The sequence below is a fragment of the Aquarana catesbeiana genome, linkage group LG03, assembly GCF_042186555.1.
Source record: "Aquarana catesbeiana isolate 2022-GZ linkage group LG03, ASM4218655v1, whole genome shotgun sequence".
Classification (NCBI taxonomy): Eukaryota; Metazoa; Chordata; class Amphibia; order Anura; family Ranidae; genus Aquarana; species Aquarana catesbeiana.
The window spans coordinates 431,227,402-431,247,020 of record NC_133326.1 but is presented as its reverse complement, the minus strand read 5'-3'; the positions used below and the strand labels follow the sequence as shown (position 1 = coordinate 431,247,020).

Genomic DNA, 19,619 nt, shown 5'->3' with positions numbered 1-19,619 from the left:
CCTCCTGTATCAAGGGTGCTATATGGCATCAATAGATTTACAAGATGCCTACCTCCACATTCCTATTGCTGCCAGGTCGCAGAAGTATCTGAGGTTAGCACTGAAAGAAGGGAAGAAGGTGGTACATCTGCAATTCAGAGCACTCCCGTTTGGTCTGTCATCATCCCCAAGGGTCTTCACGAAAGTAATGGCCGAAGCTCTGGCGCCTCTGCGTCTAGAGGGGATCTCAGTTATTCCTTATCTGGACGACCTGCTGTTTTTTGCACAGACCAGAGAAGGTCTTCAAGAAAACTTGCTCAGAGCCCGTGTTCATCTAGAATCCATAGGGTGGATTTTAAACCTTCAAAAATCAAATCTGATTCCCTCACAGGAAGTGTTATTCCTGGGTTTCCGTATCAACTCTTTAGAGCAAAAAGTTTTTCTTCCAGAGGAAAAGCAGAAAAAGTTGGTACAAGTGGTGTCATTGCTACAGTCCAATCAAGTTCTGTCCATCAGGAAGGTTATGTCAGCATTGGGAACCCTGACCTCTTCCATTCCGGCCATCCAGTGGGCAAAGCTCCATTTCAGACCTCTGCAAAGTTTCCTGTTAAAAACCTGGAGTCACCAGCAGGATTCACTAGATTCATTAGTGAAAATCCCTACTTCAATAAAAAGAAGTCTGTGGTGGTGGAAGAACCAGACAAGGTACTCAGAGGGGCTGTTATGGTCCTTTCCAACTCAGGTGAGGTTGACAACAGATGCCAGTTCCTGGGGTTGGGGGCTCATATGAGCGGCCGGTGGGCCCAGGGCTCGTGGGACACAAGAGATGCGCTGAGGTCCTCAAATTGGAGGGAACTAAAAGCTATAGAAATGGCCTTACTGACCTTTGCGGAAGAAGTCCAGGGGCAACATACTCAGATCCTGTCAGACAACGCCACGGCGGTGGCTTACATAAACAGACAGGGGGGAACCAGAAGCAAAGTTCTGCAGAGCTTGGCAAAAGGCATTCTGAGTTGGGCAGAGCTCCATACTCTATCCTTATCCGCGGTCCATTTAAAAGGGACCCTAAACAGAGTAGCGGACTTCCTAAGCAGGAACCAGATTTTAGAGGCAGAGTGGCAATTGAATCCAGAAGTCTTCCAGTTAATAGTGCAGAAATGGGGGCGCCCAAGAGTGGATCTCTTCGCCACCCAGGAAAACTCGCAAATGTTTCGCTTCTTCTCCCTGAACAGGAACGAGGCATCACTGGGAGTGGATGCTCTGGCACAAGATTGGAAGTTTCACCTCTGTTACGCATTCCCCCCGTTTCAGCTTATCCCTCGGGTCATAGCAAAAATCAGGAAGGAGGAGACAACAGTGATCCTCATCACTCCTTTCTGGCCAAAAAGGCCTTGGTTTTCATCCCTTCTTCAGATGCAACAAGAACCTTACTGGCACCTTCCGTTAAGAAAAGACCTTCTGTTACAAGGTCCTCTGCTTCACCAGGAAGTAGCAAAACTAAAGCTCACGGCCTGGCTACTGAGGAGCAGCTCCTGAAGAGGAAAGGTTTCTCGGATAGGTTGGTAGCTACCCTCCTATCCAGTAGAAAGGAGGTTACAAGAGCAATCTATTCCAAAGTCTGGAAAATCTTCAACTCCTGGTGCACAGCATCTGACAGATCTCCAAAACAAATTTCTTCTGTGCTTGAGTTTCTGCAAGAAGGGGCGGACAAGGGCTTAGCGGTCAGCACCCTCAAGGTTCAAGTTGCTGCGCTGGGGGTATTCCTGGAAAAATCCATTTCATCAGAACCCCTAGTAATAAGATTCTTCAAAGCTCTTACCCGGTGTAGACCAGTGGTAATCAAAAGCTGTCCAGCATGGGACTTATCGGTTGTTCTACAGGCCCTGACCAAGGAACCTTTTGAACCCATTAATTTAGCCTCCCTGAAATTGATTACTTTGAAAACAGTGTTTTTAGTGGCTGTTACAACAGCTCGAAGAGTCAGTGAGCTGCAAGCCTTATCAATCAGGGAGCCTTTCTTTTCCATTTTTTCAGACCGAATTGTTCTGAAGACGGATCCTAATTTTTTGCCGAAGGTCGCTTCGATCCAGAATCGAACTCAGGAAATAATACTTCCTACCTTTTGTTCTAATCCATCGGGTAAGAAGGAAGAAGAATTCCATACCCTGGATGTTAAAAGAGCAGTCTTGAGTTACTTGGAAAACACTAAAGACTTTAGATGTTCAGATGCTCTGTTTGTTTTATTTTCCGGTAATAAAAAAGGAAGACAAGCCTCTAGAGGAACCATTGCCAGATGGTTGAGAATGGCTATCTCAGAAGCCTATTCCCTTACAGGTCAAGAGAGTCCATTAAATGTCCGGGCTCATTCTACAAGAGCTTCGGCGGTGAGTTGGGCAGAAAAAGCTGGCGCCACCCCCGAACAAATCTGTAAGGCAGCTACTTGGACAAGTCTGACAACCTTTGCCCGTCATTATAGGTTAGATCTCATGACGGCTGGGGACCAGGCTTTTGGAAGGAAAGTCTTACAGGCTGTTGTCCCACCCTAAATGGAGTAAGTCTCGATTATCCTCTCGGGTGCTGTCCTGAAAGACGTTTTGGAAAATTGCAAGTTAGACTTACCGGTAACTTGTTTTCCAATAGGCTTTCAGGACAGCAGTAACCCGCCCTTTGTTTATGCTAATGCTGTAATACTATGATATAACTGTCGCTTATGTGTTGCAGCTGGGGCTGGAGTTCTCTACAAACAACTGATGAGGCAACGTGGAGGATTCCAATTTAAAGACTTAATTGATGAGGTGTTTCCTGTGGGAGGAGGAGCCATGATCTCTCGGGTGCTGTCCTGAAAGCCTATTGGAAAACAAGTTACCGGTAAGTCTAACTTGCAATTTTCACAGTCTTCTTCCGAGTTCGGCATCTTTGCCAATCTTGATTGGCTGGCCCAGGACAATGTAACTTCATATACAGTGTAAATAATGCATCCTGGCGCCGATGCATGCCTAAAATGTAAACTGAGCTGCACTTCAAACAAACCTTCCTGTACGCATGCAATTGCAATGCAATTTCTTTTTTCTTAAGCAAAGCTCTGCTTTAACAATTTAAGATATCTTGGAGTACACTTGGAGGAACTATTGCAGTGCAGGAGCATTGCTGTTGACACAGTAAGCATGTTGCTTTTTAAGAACTCTGTATAGTTATAAGACATTAAAAAAAATGTTGACAATTATGGTGTTAATAAAATAGTTTTAGCTGTTAAAATTGTGTGCAATATTGTGAAAGATTTATTAGTTGTATGTGTATGCTGTGTGAACAGTTACTGTATAGACTGAAAACAAAACACAGTTGCTAGAATACTTTAAGTGTTTTTATAAGGTTTGGTACTTTGAGTAAACCACAAACGTTATAATTGTAAATAAAGTTATATTTTGATATAGATACAGTCAGGGCTTTTTTTTCTCAGAGGATAGGTACAGGAACTCACCCCTTCCGACTCACCCCTTGTCCCTGCCCCATAGTCACTTCTGAGCACTGTTCCTTGATTCCACCCCCACCCCACCTCCCAGTACCGCCCCTTTTAGAGATTACATTAATTTGTATGGAATTTCTTAATGACAACAAGAAAGACAGTAAAATAGAATCCCTGTAGCTAGCAACAATGGACCTTCCAGCAACAATAGATCCACCCCAGCAACGTTAGACTCCCAACAGCCAGCATCAATAGACCCTCCAGCAGCCAGGAACAATAGACCCCTGTCTCAACAGTAGATCCCTCCCAGCAATGACTGACTCCCCCCAGCAACATAAGACCCACCCCCAGCAGCAATAGATCCTTCCCCAGCAACAATAGAACCCCCCCCAGCAAAAATAAATATCCTCCAGCAACAATTGATTCCCCAACAGCGAGCATGAATAGAACCTCCAGCACACCCCCAGCACCCCTTGCCATTACATATATTCAGTGCTGGAGGTGCCGGAACTGCATTCCCCCGCGTTCCCGCTGAAAAAAAGCCCTGGATACAGTGCATCCGGAAAGTATTCACATCGCTTCACTTTTTCCACATTTTGTTATGTTACAGCCATATTCCAAAATTGATTAAATTCATTATTTTCCTCAAAATTCTACAAACAATATGTCAGACTTACCCGTACCAGACTGACGAACCCGATATAGCAGGGGATGGCCTCCGGTACGTATCTGGTTCCCGGCCCCTGATAGAGTACACAGAAGGCACGGGAGCACAGAATGGTATGAGAGCCTGGCGGGTGGTTTGCAGGGATAAGGCCCAGGATCCTGACACGAGCTGGCAGGTGGTAATAGGTAGGCTGGAGATTAGCTAACAGGTGCAGAGCAGGCAGATCCGGTCACTAGCAAAGTTGGCAGCAGGCGGTCAGCACGGTACAAAGGGAGCAGGCAGATACAAAGTCCAGGTCACAGGCAGGTTTTGGCAATAGGCAATCAGCACGGTACAAGGGGTCAGGCAGGTTCAACGTCAGAGGCAGGCCGGGGTCAATTTGCGGGCGGATAGCAGAGAGAGAATCCAGTAAACAAGCCGGGTCACAGGGAGATCAGAGCAATACACAGGAAACAGGAAGTTCGGAAACAGGAAGCTGATGATCGGACAGCACCGAGCACAGCATCCCATCAGCCTAAATAGGGCAACCGGCGCCAAAAACCGCGAGCACGCGTGCGCCGACACGTTCCAGAGTGCCCAGCAAGTGTCCTGAACCAAGAACCTCTCTGACACAATACCCCATGATGACAATGTTAAAAAAGTTTGTTTAAAATCTTTGCAAATTTATTAAAAATAAAAAACACAAAAAATCACATGTACATAAGTATTTTTGATGTACATGTACATAAGTATTCACAGCCTTTGCTCTGACAATAAAAATTTGTTTCCACTGATCATCCTTGAGATGTTTCTAAAACTTCATTGAAGTCCACCTGTGGTAAATTCACTTGATTGGACATGATTTGGAAAGGCACACACCTGTCTATATAAGGTCCTACAGTCAGTAGTGTATTTAGGTTTTGTGCTGCCCTAGGCCTGACTAAACTCGTGCACCCCCTAATTTAAATATGACCCACCCCTTCCTGTCAAGGCCACACCCCTTGCTGTTTAAGACCTGTCCTGGAATTTTCGAGTGGGGACACTAGTTCTGAGGGGCAATGTATTCCCTTAATTTGCATAGGTTTCCTCTCACTTCCTGTTTGGCTATGGGGCAGGAAGTGAAAAGGGAAATCTGCAATGGGACAGGGATAGTAAAAAATAAACTAACAGGGGTTATAAAAAGTGTTGCCTATAGTTCTACTTTAAGCACAAATTTCTAATAATTTTATGGAGAGGACTAAGAAGATATAACCATGCCAATGGTGCAGCAGAAAACATATAGCACAGTGAGGAAGGTTTGTGGTCCAGGATGATAGGACAGTCAAAATTAGAAGTGGCACCCCCCACAGTTGCGGAACGCCAGGCGCCCGCATACCGGAAACAGTGAGGCCGCTTTGTGGCGGCGCTAGACTAACTTGCCTCTCAGCCCAGTACGCCCCATAAAACTGTAGCTACACTAACAGTGTAGCACAAGCCGACGGGGACTCTTTCCGTGCTGCCCCCCTGCAAAGTGCTGCCCTCGGCCTGGGCCTTGTCGGCCTAGGCCAGGATACAGTGTTGCCTACAGTTAACAGTGCATGTCAGAGCACAAACCAAGCCATGAAGTCCAAGGAATTGTCTGTAGACCTCTGAGACTGGATTGTATTAAGGCACAGATCTGGGGAAGGGTACAGACAAATGGCAGCAGCATTGAAGATCCTAATGAGCACAGTGGCCTCCATCACCCGTAAATGGAAGATGTTTGGAACCACCAGGACTCTAACTAAATTGTGCCGCCTGGCCAAACTGAGCGATTGGAGAGAAGGGCCTTAGACAGGGAGGTGACCAAGAACCCGATGGTCAATCTGACAGTGCTCCAGCATTTCTCTGTGGAGAGAGGAGAACCTTCCAGAAGAACAACCATCTCTGCAGCACTCCACCAATCAGGCCAGTATGGTAGAGTGCCCAGACGGAAGCCACTACTCAGTAAAAGGCACATGACAGCCCGCCTAGAGTTTGCCAAAAAGCACCTGGGAAACAATTCTCTGGTCTGATGAAACAGATTGAACTCTTCGGCCTGAATGGCAAGCATCATGTCTGGAGGAAACCAGGCACTGCTCATCATCTGGCCATTACCATCCCTACAGTAAAGCATGTTGGTGGCAGCATCATGCTATGGGGATGTTTTTCAGCAGCAGGAACTGGGAGACTAGTCAGGATCGAGGGAAAGATGAATGCAGCAATGTACAGAGACATCCTTGATGAAAACCTGCTCCAGAGCACTCTAGACTCAGACTGGGGCGAAGGTTCGTATTCCAACAGGACAATGACCCTCAGCACACAGCCAAGATAACAAAGTAGTGGCTAGGGGACAGCTCTTGGAATGGCCTTGAGTGACCGACTTGAACCCGATCTGAAAATGACTGTGCACCATTTTTTGTTTTTTATTTTTAACAAATTTGCAAAGATTTTAATCAAACTTCTTTCACGTTGTCATTATGGGGTTTTGTTTGTAGAATTTTTTAGGAAAATAATGAATTTAATCCATTTTGGAATAAGGCTGTAACATAACAAAATGTGGAAAAAGTGAAGCGCTGTAAATACCTTCCTGGTGCACTGTACAATAAGACTTTAGAATTCTTGGCAATTATCAACTTTTAAATGTCGTGGATATGCAGTAATGTTTGTCTGTCAGCTTACCTCTCCGTGTGTTTAGTTTAAGAGGCCAGCCACTCTCACCTGGCTGCTTAAGGAATCTCTCCTCAAAATATGGCTCCACCCCAGCCCCTTTCAGGGAACTCTATATTAACCTGTGCACTGCAAGCTAGCCCTGCTGATAAATACTGTGTGTCTTGGCTTCTGTGTGCTACTTGCTGTGTGTTCTACGTCTGATTCCAGTTACCGATCTTGGCATGTTCTTGACTATCCTTAGCCACTTGTTGCCCCGACCTTTGGCTATCCCCTGACTGACCTTACCTGCTTGTTGCCCCGACCTTTGTTGTCGCAGTCTACTGCTTCCTCTCTACCTCCCTGTAGTCTACCGTGAGCTGGGAGGCCCTAGGGGTCGCAACCTGGAGCCAGACTGCAGCTAAATCCATCCCCACCACTAGGGGCCAACAGGGTGCCTCGGTCACCTGGACTCAGATGACCTGATAGTTTTATCAGCCATGGACAGGATGACATGCTGCTACCTGCAGATGATCCATTGCAGGGCATATTCCGCAGTCTAGAGACCCAGGAATCTAATCAGACTCCAGGATCTGGCTTCCCGCTTCAAGCAGCTTCAGGCCTCATTGGGAACCCCGAGTCAGCAACCTCAAGTACAATCAGCGGCTGCACCTATTCCGGTCGCAGTCGCAGCCACACATTCACTACAACTGCCAGCTCCGTCCCATTTTTTTGGGGACTCCAAGGTCTGCAGGGGGTTCCTCAGCCAATGCACCATTCATTTTGACCTCCAGCCTCAAAACTGTGGGAGAACAATGATCCTGTGGTTTCCAGCCTGTCCGACTTCTTGAAGCTCTTTCGATACATCTTCGAGGAGCCAGCTCGGGTTTCTTCAGCGGCCAGTGCCCTTTTACGTCTTCGCCAAGAATCTTCTTCAGTGGGACAATATGCTCTTCAGTTTCATATCCTCACAGCTGAGTTAAGCTGGAACAATGAGGCCCTGGTTGAAACCTTTTTACATGGCCTCTCTGACCGAGTGAAAGACGAATTAGCGGCAAGAGCCTTCCTCTGGACAATGTCATTTCCTTGTGTAACCAGATCGACATTTGTTTTCAAGAGAGGTTCCTAAAAAAAAGACACCAACACTCCCTGGGCCCTAGCCAGTCTATGCTCCTCTCCCTTCATCCCGTGGAGCATCTTCTGCTTGCTGAGGAACCTATGCAGCTGGGCCGGACCAGGCTAACCCCGTAGAACGTGCTAGGCGTAGAGCCATGGGCTCATGCCTCTATTGTGGGGGCAAGGATCATTTTCAGGACTCCTGCTCCCTATGGAAACACTCAGGGTGTAATACATCTGGAAGGTGGGGTATTGGACCCAGAAACATCACCTTCTCGTATTCTTCTTCCAGTGTTCCTTCATGTAGGCGCTTCTCCTCAATCGATCTTTGCATATCTGGATTCCGGGGCTGCTGGCAATTTTATGGATTGGAGAACTGCTTACCCTTTCGCCAATCACTACACCACTGGTAGTCTCGGCAATTGATGGCACTGTTCTCCCAGGGGGCCCTATCTGCTTCCAGACTCTACCTATTAAAATGTCTGTAGGGATACTCCACCAGGAGTGGGTATCCTTCGTCATTCTACCCAAAGCCTCTACCCCCATTGTATTGGGCCTTCCTTGGCTACAGCTCCACTCTCCACATGTGGATTGGGTCTCTGGGCAGATCATGTTTCCCGTCCTGCCTTCTCAAGGTGGCCCCCAAGGGGAAACTTCCGGTTGCTACCACATCTGTATCTTCTGATCTTCCCACTGCATACAGCGGTTACTGGGATGTGTTCTGTAAGAAATAAACTGAGGTGCTTCCTCCCCGCAGGTCTTTTGACTGTTCTATTGGCCTTGTCCCTGGAGCAACTCTGACCAGGGGTTGTACCTACCCTCTGTCCATCCCAGAGACCCAGGCCATGTCAGAGTATGTCACCGAGAATCTAAAGAGAGGTTTCATCCGGAAATCCTCATCGCCTGCTGGCACAGGCTTCCTTTTTGTTGCCAAAAAGGATGGTACCTTGGGACCCTGCATCAACTATCGAGGTTTAAATGCCGTGACTATCAAAAATCAATACCTGTTACCCTTAATATCTGAGCTATTCGACAAGTTGAAGGGTGCCTCCATTTTCACCAAGTTGGATCTCAGAGGTGCATAAAATCTGATTCGGATACGGGAAGGTGACGAATGGAAAACCGCATTTAACACTATAGACGGGCATTACAAATACCTGGTTATGCCTTTTTGGTTTGTGTAATGCCCCAGCTGTGTTTCAAAACTTTGTCCATGAAATCTTCAGGGATCTGCTGTACCAGGTCTTCGTATGGATCCTGGAAAGATCTTGGCCATTACCAACTTGCCTCTTCCTTCTAGCCTCAAGGCCACACAGCGCTTTCTTGAGTTCACAAATTATTATAGGCAGTTCATAAGGAATTACTCTTCCATTATCGCTTTGACCAAGAAGGGTGCGAATGCCAAGGACTGGCCTCCTGAAGCTGTCTCTGCATTTCACAACCTGAAACAGGCCTTTGTTTCTGGACCTTTCTTGAGGAGACCTAATCCTGGGGACCCATTTTTTATTGAGGTGGACGCTTCTTCAATGGGCGTGGGAGCTGTGCTTCTTCAATCCTTTGAGAAGAGACATCAACCATATGCGTTCTTCTCCAAAAAAAAATTCTCAGGCAGAGAGAAATTATGCTGTCGGTGATCGGGAACTTCTCACAATTAAATTAGAGTTAGAGGAGTGGTGTCATCTCTTGGAGGGTTTCCCCTCACTCCATAACAATTTTTACTGATCACAAGAATCTACAGTACTTACAGAATGCTAAACTTCTGAATCCCAGACAGGCCAGGTGGAGTTTTTTCTTGTCCTGTTTCAATTCCATGATTATGTTCAAACCTGGTCCCTGCAACAGTTGGCACGCTCTAGGTCATTTGACACTTTGGATGAGGAGTCCACCCCTGAACCTGAGCCGATCATTCTGACCTCATGCATTGTTGCCCATTCTACCACCCTGGAGTAAAAAATTCTTCCTGACAAGACCTTCGTCTCCACTGAGCTAAGAGCTAAGATCCTTCATTGGGGACATGATTCCAAGGTGGCAGGTCATGCTGGGTTCTTCCGAGCCTTCCTGCTCATCAGTCATCACTACTGGTGGTCTAATCTCCGCTCGGATGTCAGACTAAGTTAAGGCTTGTCATGTCTGTGCTCAGTCTAAATCCTTCACACAAGCCCCTGCTGGTCTTCTCATGCCCTTGCCCATTTTTAAGGAGCTCTGGTCTCACATTTCCATGGATTTTATCACCGATCTCCCACTGTCAGAGAATAATACGGCAATTTGGGTTGAAATCAATCGGTTCTCCAAAATGGCTCATTTTGTTCCTCTTCCTGGTCTTCCTTCTGCTCCTGCCTTGGTTCCCATTTTTGTTTGGGAAATTTTCCGCCTCCATGGGGTTGCTTCTCATATTGTTTCCTACAGGGGCTTTCATTTTACATCTCGTTTTTAGAGAGCCTTTGGCAAATCCCTCAATATTGTCTTGGATTTTTCCTCATCTTACCACCCTCAATCCAATGGACAGAGGGTTAATCAGAAGTTAGGTCTTTCTTCGCACCTTAGTCTATGCTCATCATGACGATTGGTCCTCTCTACTCCCGTGGGCAGAATTCTCTCACAACAATCACGTAAATACCAGTTTGCAGAAGACACCTTTATTCACAGTTTATGGAAAACACACCCCACTCCCTCTTCCCATGACCTGTTCTCCAGATATTCCAGCTTTGGCTACGGCTCGGGACTCTTTCAATTCTGTTTGGGGTGACGTTCATGATTCCCTCCGGGCAGCTGCTGACAAATTCAAAGGCTTTGCCGACAACCGCAGGCGTAAACCGTCTTCTCTACAGCCAGGGGACAATGTCTGGCTCTCCACGAGGAACATCAAGCTCCGCGATCCTTCTCTGAAGTTTACCCCAAGATTCATTGGTACGTACACTATAACCTCTAAACAGAATCCAGTTTGTTTCAAACTCCAGATTCCTAAAAGCCTCAAAATCTCTAACTCTAAGTTCTCTGGTCCTCTCCCTACCGTGGCCCCGGTCTCTCAGGAGTACAAGGTTAGTCAAATTCTGGATTCTTGGCTCCGTGGAGGCATTCTTCAGTACCTCGTTCATTGGAAGGAGATTGGATCTGAGGTCTTTGCACCTTGTCTGTTGAGGTTTCATATGAAGTTTCCCTCTAAGCCTGAGCCCAGGCGGGGGAGGGGGGGCTCGGGCCTTGTAAGGGGGGGTACTGTCATGGATATGCAGTAATGTTTGTCTGTCAGCTTACCTCTCTGTGTGTTCAGCTTAAGAGGCCATCCACTCTCTGGCTGCTTAAGTAATCTCTCAAAGCATGGCTCCACCTCAGCCGCTATCAGGGAACTCTGTATTAACCTGTGCACTGAAAGCCAGCCCTGCTGATCAATATTGTGTGTCTGGCTTCCGTGTGCTACTTGCTGTGTGTTCTACGTCTGGTTCCAGTTACCGATCTTGGCTTGTTCTTGACTATTCTTACCTGCTTTTTGCCCCGACCTTTGGCTATCTCCTGACTATGCTTTGTTGTCGCAGTCTCCTCTACCTCCCTGTCGTCTACCGTGAGCATGAGCTGGAAGGCCCTAGGGGTCGCAAAATGGAGCCAGACTGCAGCTAAATCTATCCCCACCACTGGGAGCCTCTGGTGAACACCCGCTGGCTCTTAGAGTCCGTGCCCTGGGAAATCTCATGCTTTAGCTACCAGTGTCATCCGTGTTGGTACTACAGAGTACCTGCTCTCCTCTATCACCTAGAGCTCCAGCCGTAGCAGTCAGCCGTAGGGTCCACTACCTTGCAGTGCACCCCAGAACCCAACAGGGTGCATCTGTCACCTGGACTCAGGTGACCTGACATTAAATAGGTCATGGGCTTACTCTAGCCAATTATAAAAAAAAAAATTTACATTTTAAAAAATTCACTTTTAATAAAGCTTAAAGAATGAGTGATATTATTGAGATAAATGTAAATATATTATTGAGATAAAGCAGGAGAATATGTGACATTATTGATAAATTGGTTATTTGTTTTTCAGGTATCAAATTAACTTTATCTACCTTATTGGATGGCAAGAACATCAATGCAGGAGGTCACAAACTGGGCCTTGGACTGGAATTTGAAGCATAGCCCATCTCACTCCACACAAGCTCTTTATCCAGATGTTCTACAGCATAGATATCCTAAGAATCTAGTATCCCTTTGTAATGTTTTGTGTCCTGGATGCAAACTAACTTCTGTATCAATAACAAGTGTTTCTACAGAAACAAAAAAAACTAAGCTTTAAAGTCAAACTGTTGGAATAAGAGAAAAAAAGACATGTCTATTCCAGAATAAGTTTGGAATATTTAATAGCTGCTCATTTATACAGTGCTTACTAGACAGAAAGGTATCAACTTTTTTAACAGAGTAGTTAATATATTAAGAAACACACGTATATGGATATTTTTAGATTATTAGATTCAGTCCAGATATGAGCTCACCATAGCTTTGTCAAGCATCCTAAATATACAAAAGGTATTTAATGGTTTTGAAGTAATTCTTACCCTAAATGCGCAAACAAGTTAAAGTTAAATTAAAAGGAAGAAGTGTTCTAGTAGCCCATAGTACCAGTAACAGTCTCCCATTCATGTTTTACCTACTTCAAAAGGAAAGCGAGAATGTTATTGGCAAGACCTGTTCTTTCGTCAGGAAAGAACAGGTAACACTCTACAGGAAAGCTTGACAGAGCTTGAAGAGATGTTCAAGTCCTCACATTAATGTTATCTGTAAACATTTTCACCAAAACTGTGTTTTATTTCCTCCACAGTTTTACATGTGTTAAATGTATTTTTTAGCAGTGTCCATGTGTTTTTTTTCCATTTTGTGAAGCTAGACTCCCCTGATATGCTGTTTGCAACATCCACTGAAATAAAACTAAAAAATATCTAATGTATATTTTATTTCACAAATAAAAGGAATAATATATCTGAGTGTTTATTGAACCAGTGGAACTGCCTCTTCAGATAAATATTTTACACCTTTGTGCAAAGTATTTCTGTCCTGCAGCAATGAAAATGTAGCAGTTATTATACATACAGAAATTGTAAAAGCAATTTTTTTGGCATTTTTATTGTTACAACCGTGTGAAAAAGTATGTAAGCTCTATTGGAATTAACTTTTTCAACATATTTGATTTTCATTCAAACCGTGCCTATAGAGAGGGAAAAATGCATTTCAATCAATAGATGTGATGGTGTATTGTGGAAATGGTAAATACACAGTTATGCCCCGTACACACGATAGGATTTTCTGACGGAAAATGTTCGATGGGAGCTTGTTGTCGGAAATTCCGACCATGTGTAGGCTCCATCGGACATTTTCCATTGAAATTTCCGGCACACCAAATTTGAGATCTGTATCTCAAATTTTCCAACAACAAAATCTATTCTCGTAAATTCCGATCGTGTGTACACAATTCCGGTGCACAAAGTTCCACCCACGCTCAGAATCAAGCAGAAGAGCCGCACTGGCTATTGAAGAAACGTAAGGAGAATATATAATATATAAACAGTAGTTTATTTCAAAGCATAATAAAAACAATGAACAATATAGCAAACATTGTAAGGAATGCAACTCATGCACTTGTACACATATAAGATGTTGGTACCAATGTACTTGCCTCCGACGCGTTTCGGAGTTATTTAGCCTCCTTCCTCAGGGGTGGATAAAGGTTTAAAGAGATTTCTAAATTAAAGACAATGTATTGACAAAAGGATGGTAAGCATGTGAATACACAAAACCAAAGGGACATAAATACATACTATACTTTTTACTTACATTGGCACTGTGTAAGCTGACTTAGCATTCCAAAACGATTAAAAACAAAGGCACTGACACTGTCTGTCTATCCAACGTATTCCTGATTGTGGTAGGTAGAGGTTAGTTAGCGTATTCAGGATATTGTTACTTCATGCATAGCAATGAAGAATTTATTAGGTATAGATGTAGGTAAGTAGTTTAATTCCTCAAAAATTGAAGAAAAGCCCAAGAATGGAGGGCACAAAGGGGTTCAAAACCTGAAGCTCCACTGAGGCCGAAGGCGGGTCCTGCAAAATGTAATAATGTGGATATGTAATGGCAGATCAGGGACTGTGAATGAACATAGTAAAATGAAAGAAAATATTTTTAAATAGTAGAGGTAAACCATACCTGATAGGGCTGCCGTAGAAGGTTCAAAAGGATATATAGAGGGTAACTGGTAAGGCTTGATATGTCTTGAATGGCTAGGATTAATAATAAAAAAGGAAAAGGAGTGTAGGAGTACCATTAGGTAAATAAATGCAGTAAAAGAGAAAATGGTGTATAGTGTGATTGGCCAATCAGGCCAATCAACCCGGAAAACAAAAATAAAACAATAGGGGTGAAAGTTTCTTAACTAGATTACATAAATAGGGGGGACATTGTTGTTTTTGAAGAAAAAGGAAAAAAGGCAAATCAAGCCATTCAGTGGTAGGTAATGCCTTATCACATAACAGGTACAGATATAGAGGGTGGAATGACATTAACATTTGTCCTTAAAGTGTGTAGCAAAAGGCCTAGATTAGATAATGGTAATGGAGTATCACTTACTTTGCACATAAGACACTTGGACATCTGCTCAGGCCGACAGCGTCCTGCAGACTGCAATGGTCGCTCGGTGTGAGCAGTGTCCAGGTATAAGAAGCCCTCCCCGCCAATCAGCTGCTGATGCAATGAGCAACAGCTGACTATCTATGGCGGAGGAGGGGCAGGCACGCCATGGATGGCCCCCCGGGTGGAGCGATCGCCGCCGAGTCTCCACCGCGCATGCATCCACGTCGGAACGTGGCCACGCCCACTCCACCCGCCGACACGTCCAGCTTCCCCAGCGGACTGTGCATGTCCGCCGGGTTCGCAAGATGGAGGACAGTGTAGAACACACTGTAACCTCACATAGCGCTGCCATGAGCTAGAAGAGCTCAGGCGGCTTTGTGTGCCGGGCGAGCTGCAGGTCGCAAATAAAAAGTTAATATAGTGTAGAATGGAGGCACAGCAGCACACCAAGTTCAAAATATTAAAGAACTACCACAAATAACAGGAAGTCGCTGTTGACAAACAGTATTTTACAAGGTGAAATCGCACATTCAATAAATAGATGGCATCAAAAAATAGAATATGAGTGCAAGTAGGGTATAGGGGGGAGAGAGAAAAAGAAGGGGGAAAGGGGGTTTTTTTTACCCTTAAATTGATAATCCATCTAACTGAGAATTATTATATGGGCTGAGATGACAGGTAATAAGGTTAGATTGTACATAGCAATTACGTCCCAGAGTTGTTCATCGGACATAAATTGTAGAAAGAAAATACTTGAGCTGAGCAAGCATACATAATCTGCATCTAAGATAGATTGCAGAGAGCATAGCTATATGTCATGATTAGAGGTGGGAGAGGTCTTAGTAGGATGTTGGGGCATTAGTGCCAGATAGATAGTTTATATATCTGTAAGCAGGATTGGTTATCCTGGCATTATGACAACTTGATAGCACAAAGTGGCACATATTATAAGATGCTACCAAAAAGGTGCATAGTTGGAAACATTTAGCTGGTATCATATGTAACAGTGTCGACACTAATATAGGCATTCCCCAACAGACCCGGGGTCTCTATAGTATCCAAGAAGATTCTAGCAATATTTCTATAGCTATTGATGGTTAATTAATCATATATATCAGAAGTTTCTTCTAGTTACCCCCCACAACATATGGTAGTAGATAGAGATACAGCTGTCAGCTACGAGGAGATAGATATAGAGACTACATCTATGCGTCCGAGTTTCAGGTGGGGAAGGGGGTTTTTTTTTGTTCTGTTCAAAAAACCATGAATGGGGGGGGGGCACAGGACTAGCAGTAGAAGTCACTGCTCCCTACCACCTGCAGAGAAACCTTCAAGAAAAGGCTTAAACCATATAGTTTCATTTAAGTCCGGGGGTTGAGTAGCCCTTAAATTGTATATCCAGCGGGATTCCAATTGTCTTGTTCCAATCGCTCCCCCTGGACCCAGGGTGCACACGGTCCAAAATGAGACATTTTATCTTCGGGAATTTGTCATCATGCACTATTGTGGTATGTCTCCCAAGTGGGAGGTCGGGGTCACAAGTTTTCATGCCCAGTATGTGTCTATATGCTCTCCTCAAACTCCGTTTTCGTTTTTCCAATATTGAAGCATGTACACTCACATACGAGCATATAGATTACTCCGCAGGTTTTACAGTTAGCGAAGTGTTTAGGATGGAAAGTCTGGCCGTTCGGGAGGGTCGGGTTTTTGTCTGTAAGCATGTATTTACAGTAGTTGCAATCCCCACATCTAAAAGTTCCCTTATATCTACAGTGGGATTTACCTGCTTCCCCCTTGAATTCACTAGTGGTGATTTTATCTCTCAGAGAGGTGGTTCATTTGAAGGTGAAGAGAGGTCTGGGAGGGACAAACGGTCCCAGTGTTGGATCACACTGTAGCATATGCCAGTATATTTCTACAATGTTCCTGACTTGTCTATCTTGATTATTATATTTTGTAATGATTCTAATAGTATTGGTATCATTTTTACCTGTTTTGTTAGCTTTCTCAGAATGAAGTAGCTAGTTTCTCGACTGCATAAGGGCTTTCTTGAAGGACCGTTTAGGTGAGGCATGAGACTAGCCCCGTAATAATAATCTGTCACGTAATTTATTTGCCTCAATTCTAAAGGTGTCATCGTTGGAACAATTACGTCTCACCCTAAGGTACTGGCTATACGGAATTGAATCAAGGAGGGGTTTAGGATGGAAGCTGGTGGCATGTAGGATTGCGTTACTCGCGGTAGGTTTTCTGTAAAGTTTACTCATAATAGTCCCTCCCTCTCCTCTGTAGACCTCCACATCCAAAAATGTGAAGCAATGCTTATCAAATGACATCATAAAGTTTAGGTTGAATTCATTACGTTCATCCTCAAAAGGCATTGTTGGAGAAGATCAGTCGATCCATCCCATATAATGAAGAGGTCATCGATGTACCGGTACCACCCAAGTATGTGGTCCGTGTACATCTATAAACTTTCATCACCCAAGAACATGGCCTCCCACTCCCCCAGGTACAGGTTGGCATACGATGGGGCACAACATGTCCCCATCGCAACCCCCTGCACCTGGAGGTAGTGGGAGCCATTGAAGGTAAAAACATTATGCCTGAGAATGAATTCTAGCAATGAGATGATAAACTCTCCATAAGTGGGGTCTACATCACTAGCTGTACGAAGAATGTGTTTAATAGCTGCTACGCCTTTCTCGTGACGGATGGAACTATAAAGGGATTCGACATCTATTGTCACAAATAGTGCATGTTCAGGAATTTCCAATTTGTCAATAATTTGCAAAAAGTGCAATGTATCCTTGACAAAGGAAGGTAAGGATAAAACAAATGGTTTTAGAACTTCGTCTACTAATTTGCTGGCGTTCTCACTAATCGCCCCTACACCGGAAATAATTGGTCTTCCGGGGGGGGGGTTTGGTGTCTTTATGGACTTTTGGTAGTGAATAAAAAACCGGTGTACGGGGGAAGTTGTTCCTGATGAATTCCCATAAAGATTTAGTGATAATCGAATACGCCGTGTCTACCAATGCATAGAAGTCCTGATTGTATTTTTTGACAACACTTGCCGGTATCCAGCGATACCATTCTAAGTTATTTAATATTTTATTGCACATCTTAATGTAATCATCATTGTTGAGTACAACGATATTCCCACCCTTATCTGCAGCTTTTATTGTATTCTAAATGTTATTCGAAAGTGTTTTGAGTGCTGCTCTTTTTCTTTTAGTTAGATTGTTGGGGAGTCTAGTATGAATTTTTAATCTAGTTCTTTGTCAACTAGTTTGAGAAAGGCTGCCGCATTCGGATGGATACTAGGTGTCGGACAAAAGTCTGATTTCTTCTTTAATGTGGATTTATTTATCCTAGGGGGTACGCTAGATGTTTCGATTGACTCTAAAATCTGGGAACGATCGATCTCATTTACATCGAGGCGAGACACCAGTTGGTTTAGTGCCTGGTTTTCTTGTGGGGTTAGATCATTCGACCCTTCCTGTCTGTGGTAGAGTTTTTTTTAAATCAATTTCCGTATAAAAAGTTGAAGATCCTTATAGATCTCAAATTTATCCAAATTCTGGTTGGGGCAAAAATTTAGACCTTTTTTGAGGACAGTGATCTCATCAAGGGAAAGTTTGTAAGATGAAAGGTTGATTATATTTAGATCGTTCAATTCCTGTTCTTGACCAACAGCTGGGGTGGTTAGAGTGCTATCTGTGTATATGTATTGAGATTGGGTTGTGTGGGTTGAACACCCATCAAGATCTTTTTCTAAAAAAGATGGATCATTAGAGATAGTGTCCAGTGAAATGATGGTTGAGGGGTTAGGTTGGGAAGTGGTTTCCCTTATTGGGATGTGCGTATTGGTTTGTGTATTGGGTGCTTTCATAGTTGACTCATGTGTAGGTGTGAGGGAATTAGTTTTTTTAGGGATATCAAGGGTTAGTTTTTTGCCTGTTGTCCCTCATTGGGATCACCGCGAAATGTGCGTTTGGTGCTTTGCCCCTTATTTGGTTTGTGAAGAATTTGAGCGTGAGGTTGGGGTAGATTGGAAGTGGATTGTGAGGGAGTGGCTTGGTGTCCCTGGTGTTGGTAGTTTTTGTTTTGATTGGATCTATTTTGGATCCATTTATATGCCTTCCCATCTCTGAAGGCATTCCTGTCCTGAGTAAGTTTTTGTTGTTTCTTTATAAGTATGTCTTTGTTAAAAGTTTCTAGATGTATTTTGAGTCTGTCCTCCTTATTGGTAATGGGTCTCTGGGTTTTGAACTGTTGTAATTTGTTACATAAAGTTATAATGTCTGTATCTAGAGTAATAGATCTTTTCCTGTACTCGTCAATCAGAATTTCCATCAGGCTTTGTGAACACGCCCGCAGAGCTTTTTCCCATTTAATTTTGAATTCCGAGTCCAGGCCATCCAAGGTAGGGAAGATCTGGACTCGTAATCCTATGGGGTTGATGTCCTCTTTGATGTAATCCTGGAAGGATCTGACATGCAAATAGAGTAATGATTTTTTCTCTAAGATTTTAGAAAGTCTGGAGAATAGTGAGGATATTTCAGAGTCAATGGATTCTTTGTCTCCGAAATCTTTTAAGTACCCCTCCATAAGTGTTTCCCACTCATCACCTGTAAAATTTGTCATTCTACCTAGTAATTGTAAGAGTAATAAGATAGGAGCAAGGTTGTAGAATAGATAGAAGTTTTCAAAAATAGGAATCCTAATAATATTAAAAAGTGCACAGAAAGAAATTGCCGATCTAGAGAAGGGGAGTGGTATCTACTACCAAATTATTTATAGCCATTACATATCCTCAACAAAAACTTACTCGGGACAGGAATGCCTTCAGAGATGGGAAGGCATATAAATGGATCCAAAATAGATCCAATCAAAACAAAAACTACCAACACCAGGGACACCAAGCGACTCCCTCACAATCCACTTCCAATCTACCCCAACCTCACGCTCAATTTCTTCACAAACCAAATATGGGGCAAAGCACCAAACGCACATTTCGCGGTGATCCCAATGAGGGACAACAGGCGAAAAAACGAACCCTTGATATCCCTAAAAAAAACTAATTCCCCCACACCTACACATGAGTCAACTATGAAAGCACCCAATACACAAACCAATACACACATCTCGATAAGGGAAACCA

At 44.0% G+C, this 19,619-nt stretch overlaps 1 protein-coding gene across 4 annotated transcripts in view; it reads left to right on the top strand.

The window, feature by feature from the left end:
- VDAC1 (voltage dependent anion channel 1) overlaps positions 1–12,805 on the top strand; it is a 584,928-nt gene extending 572,123 nt beyond the window's left edge. For all 4 annotated transcript variants that reach the window (XR_012242902.1, XM_073620778.1, XM_073620777.1 and 1 more), the window contains one exon: positions 11,877–12,805. Coding sequence is in view for 3 of the 4 variants with exons in the window: in XM_073620779.1 (XP_073476880.1) it covers positions 11,877–11,968 (92 nt within the window). In the remaining variant the exon portion in view is untranslated. The remainder of the gene's footprint in view (positions 1–11,876) is intronic.
- The last annotated feature ends 6,814 nt before the right edge of the window (positions 12,806–19,619 follow it).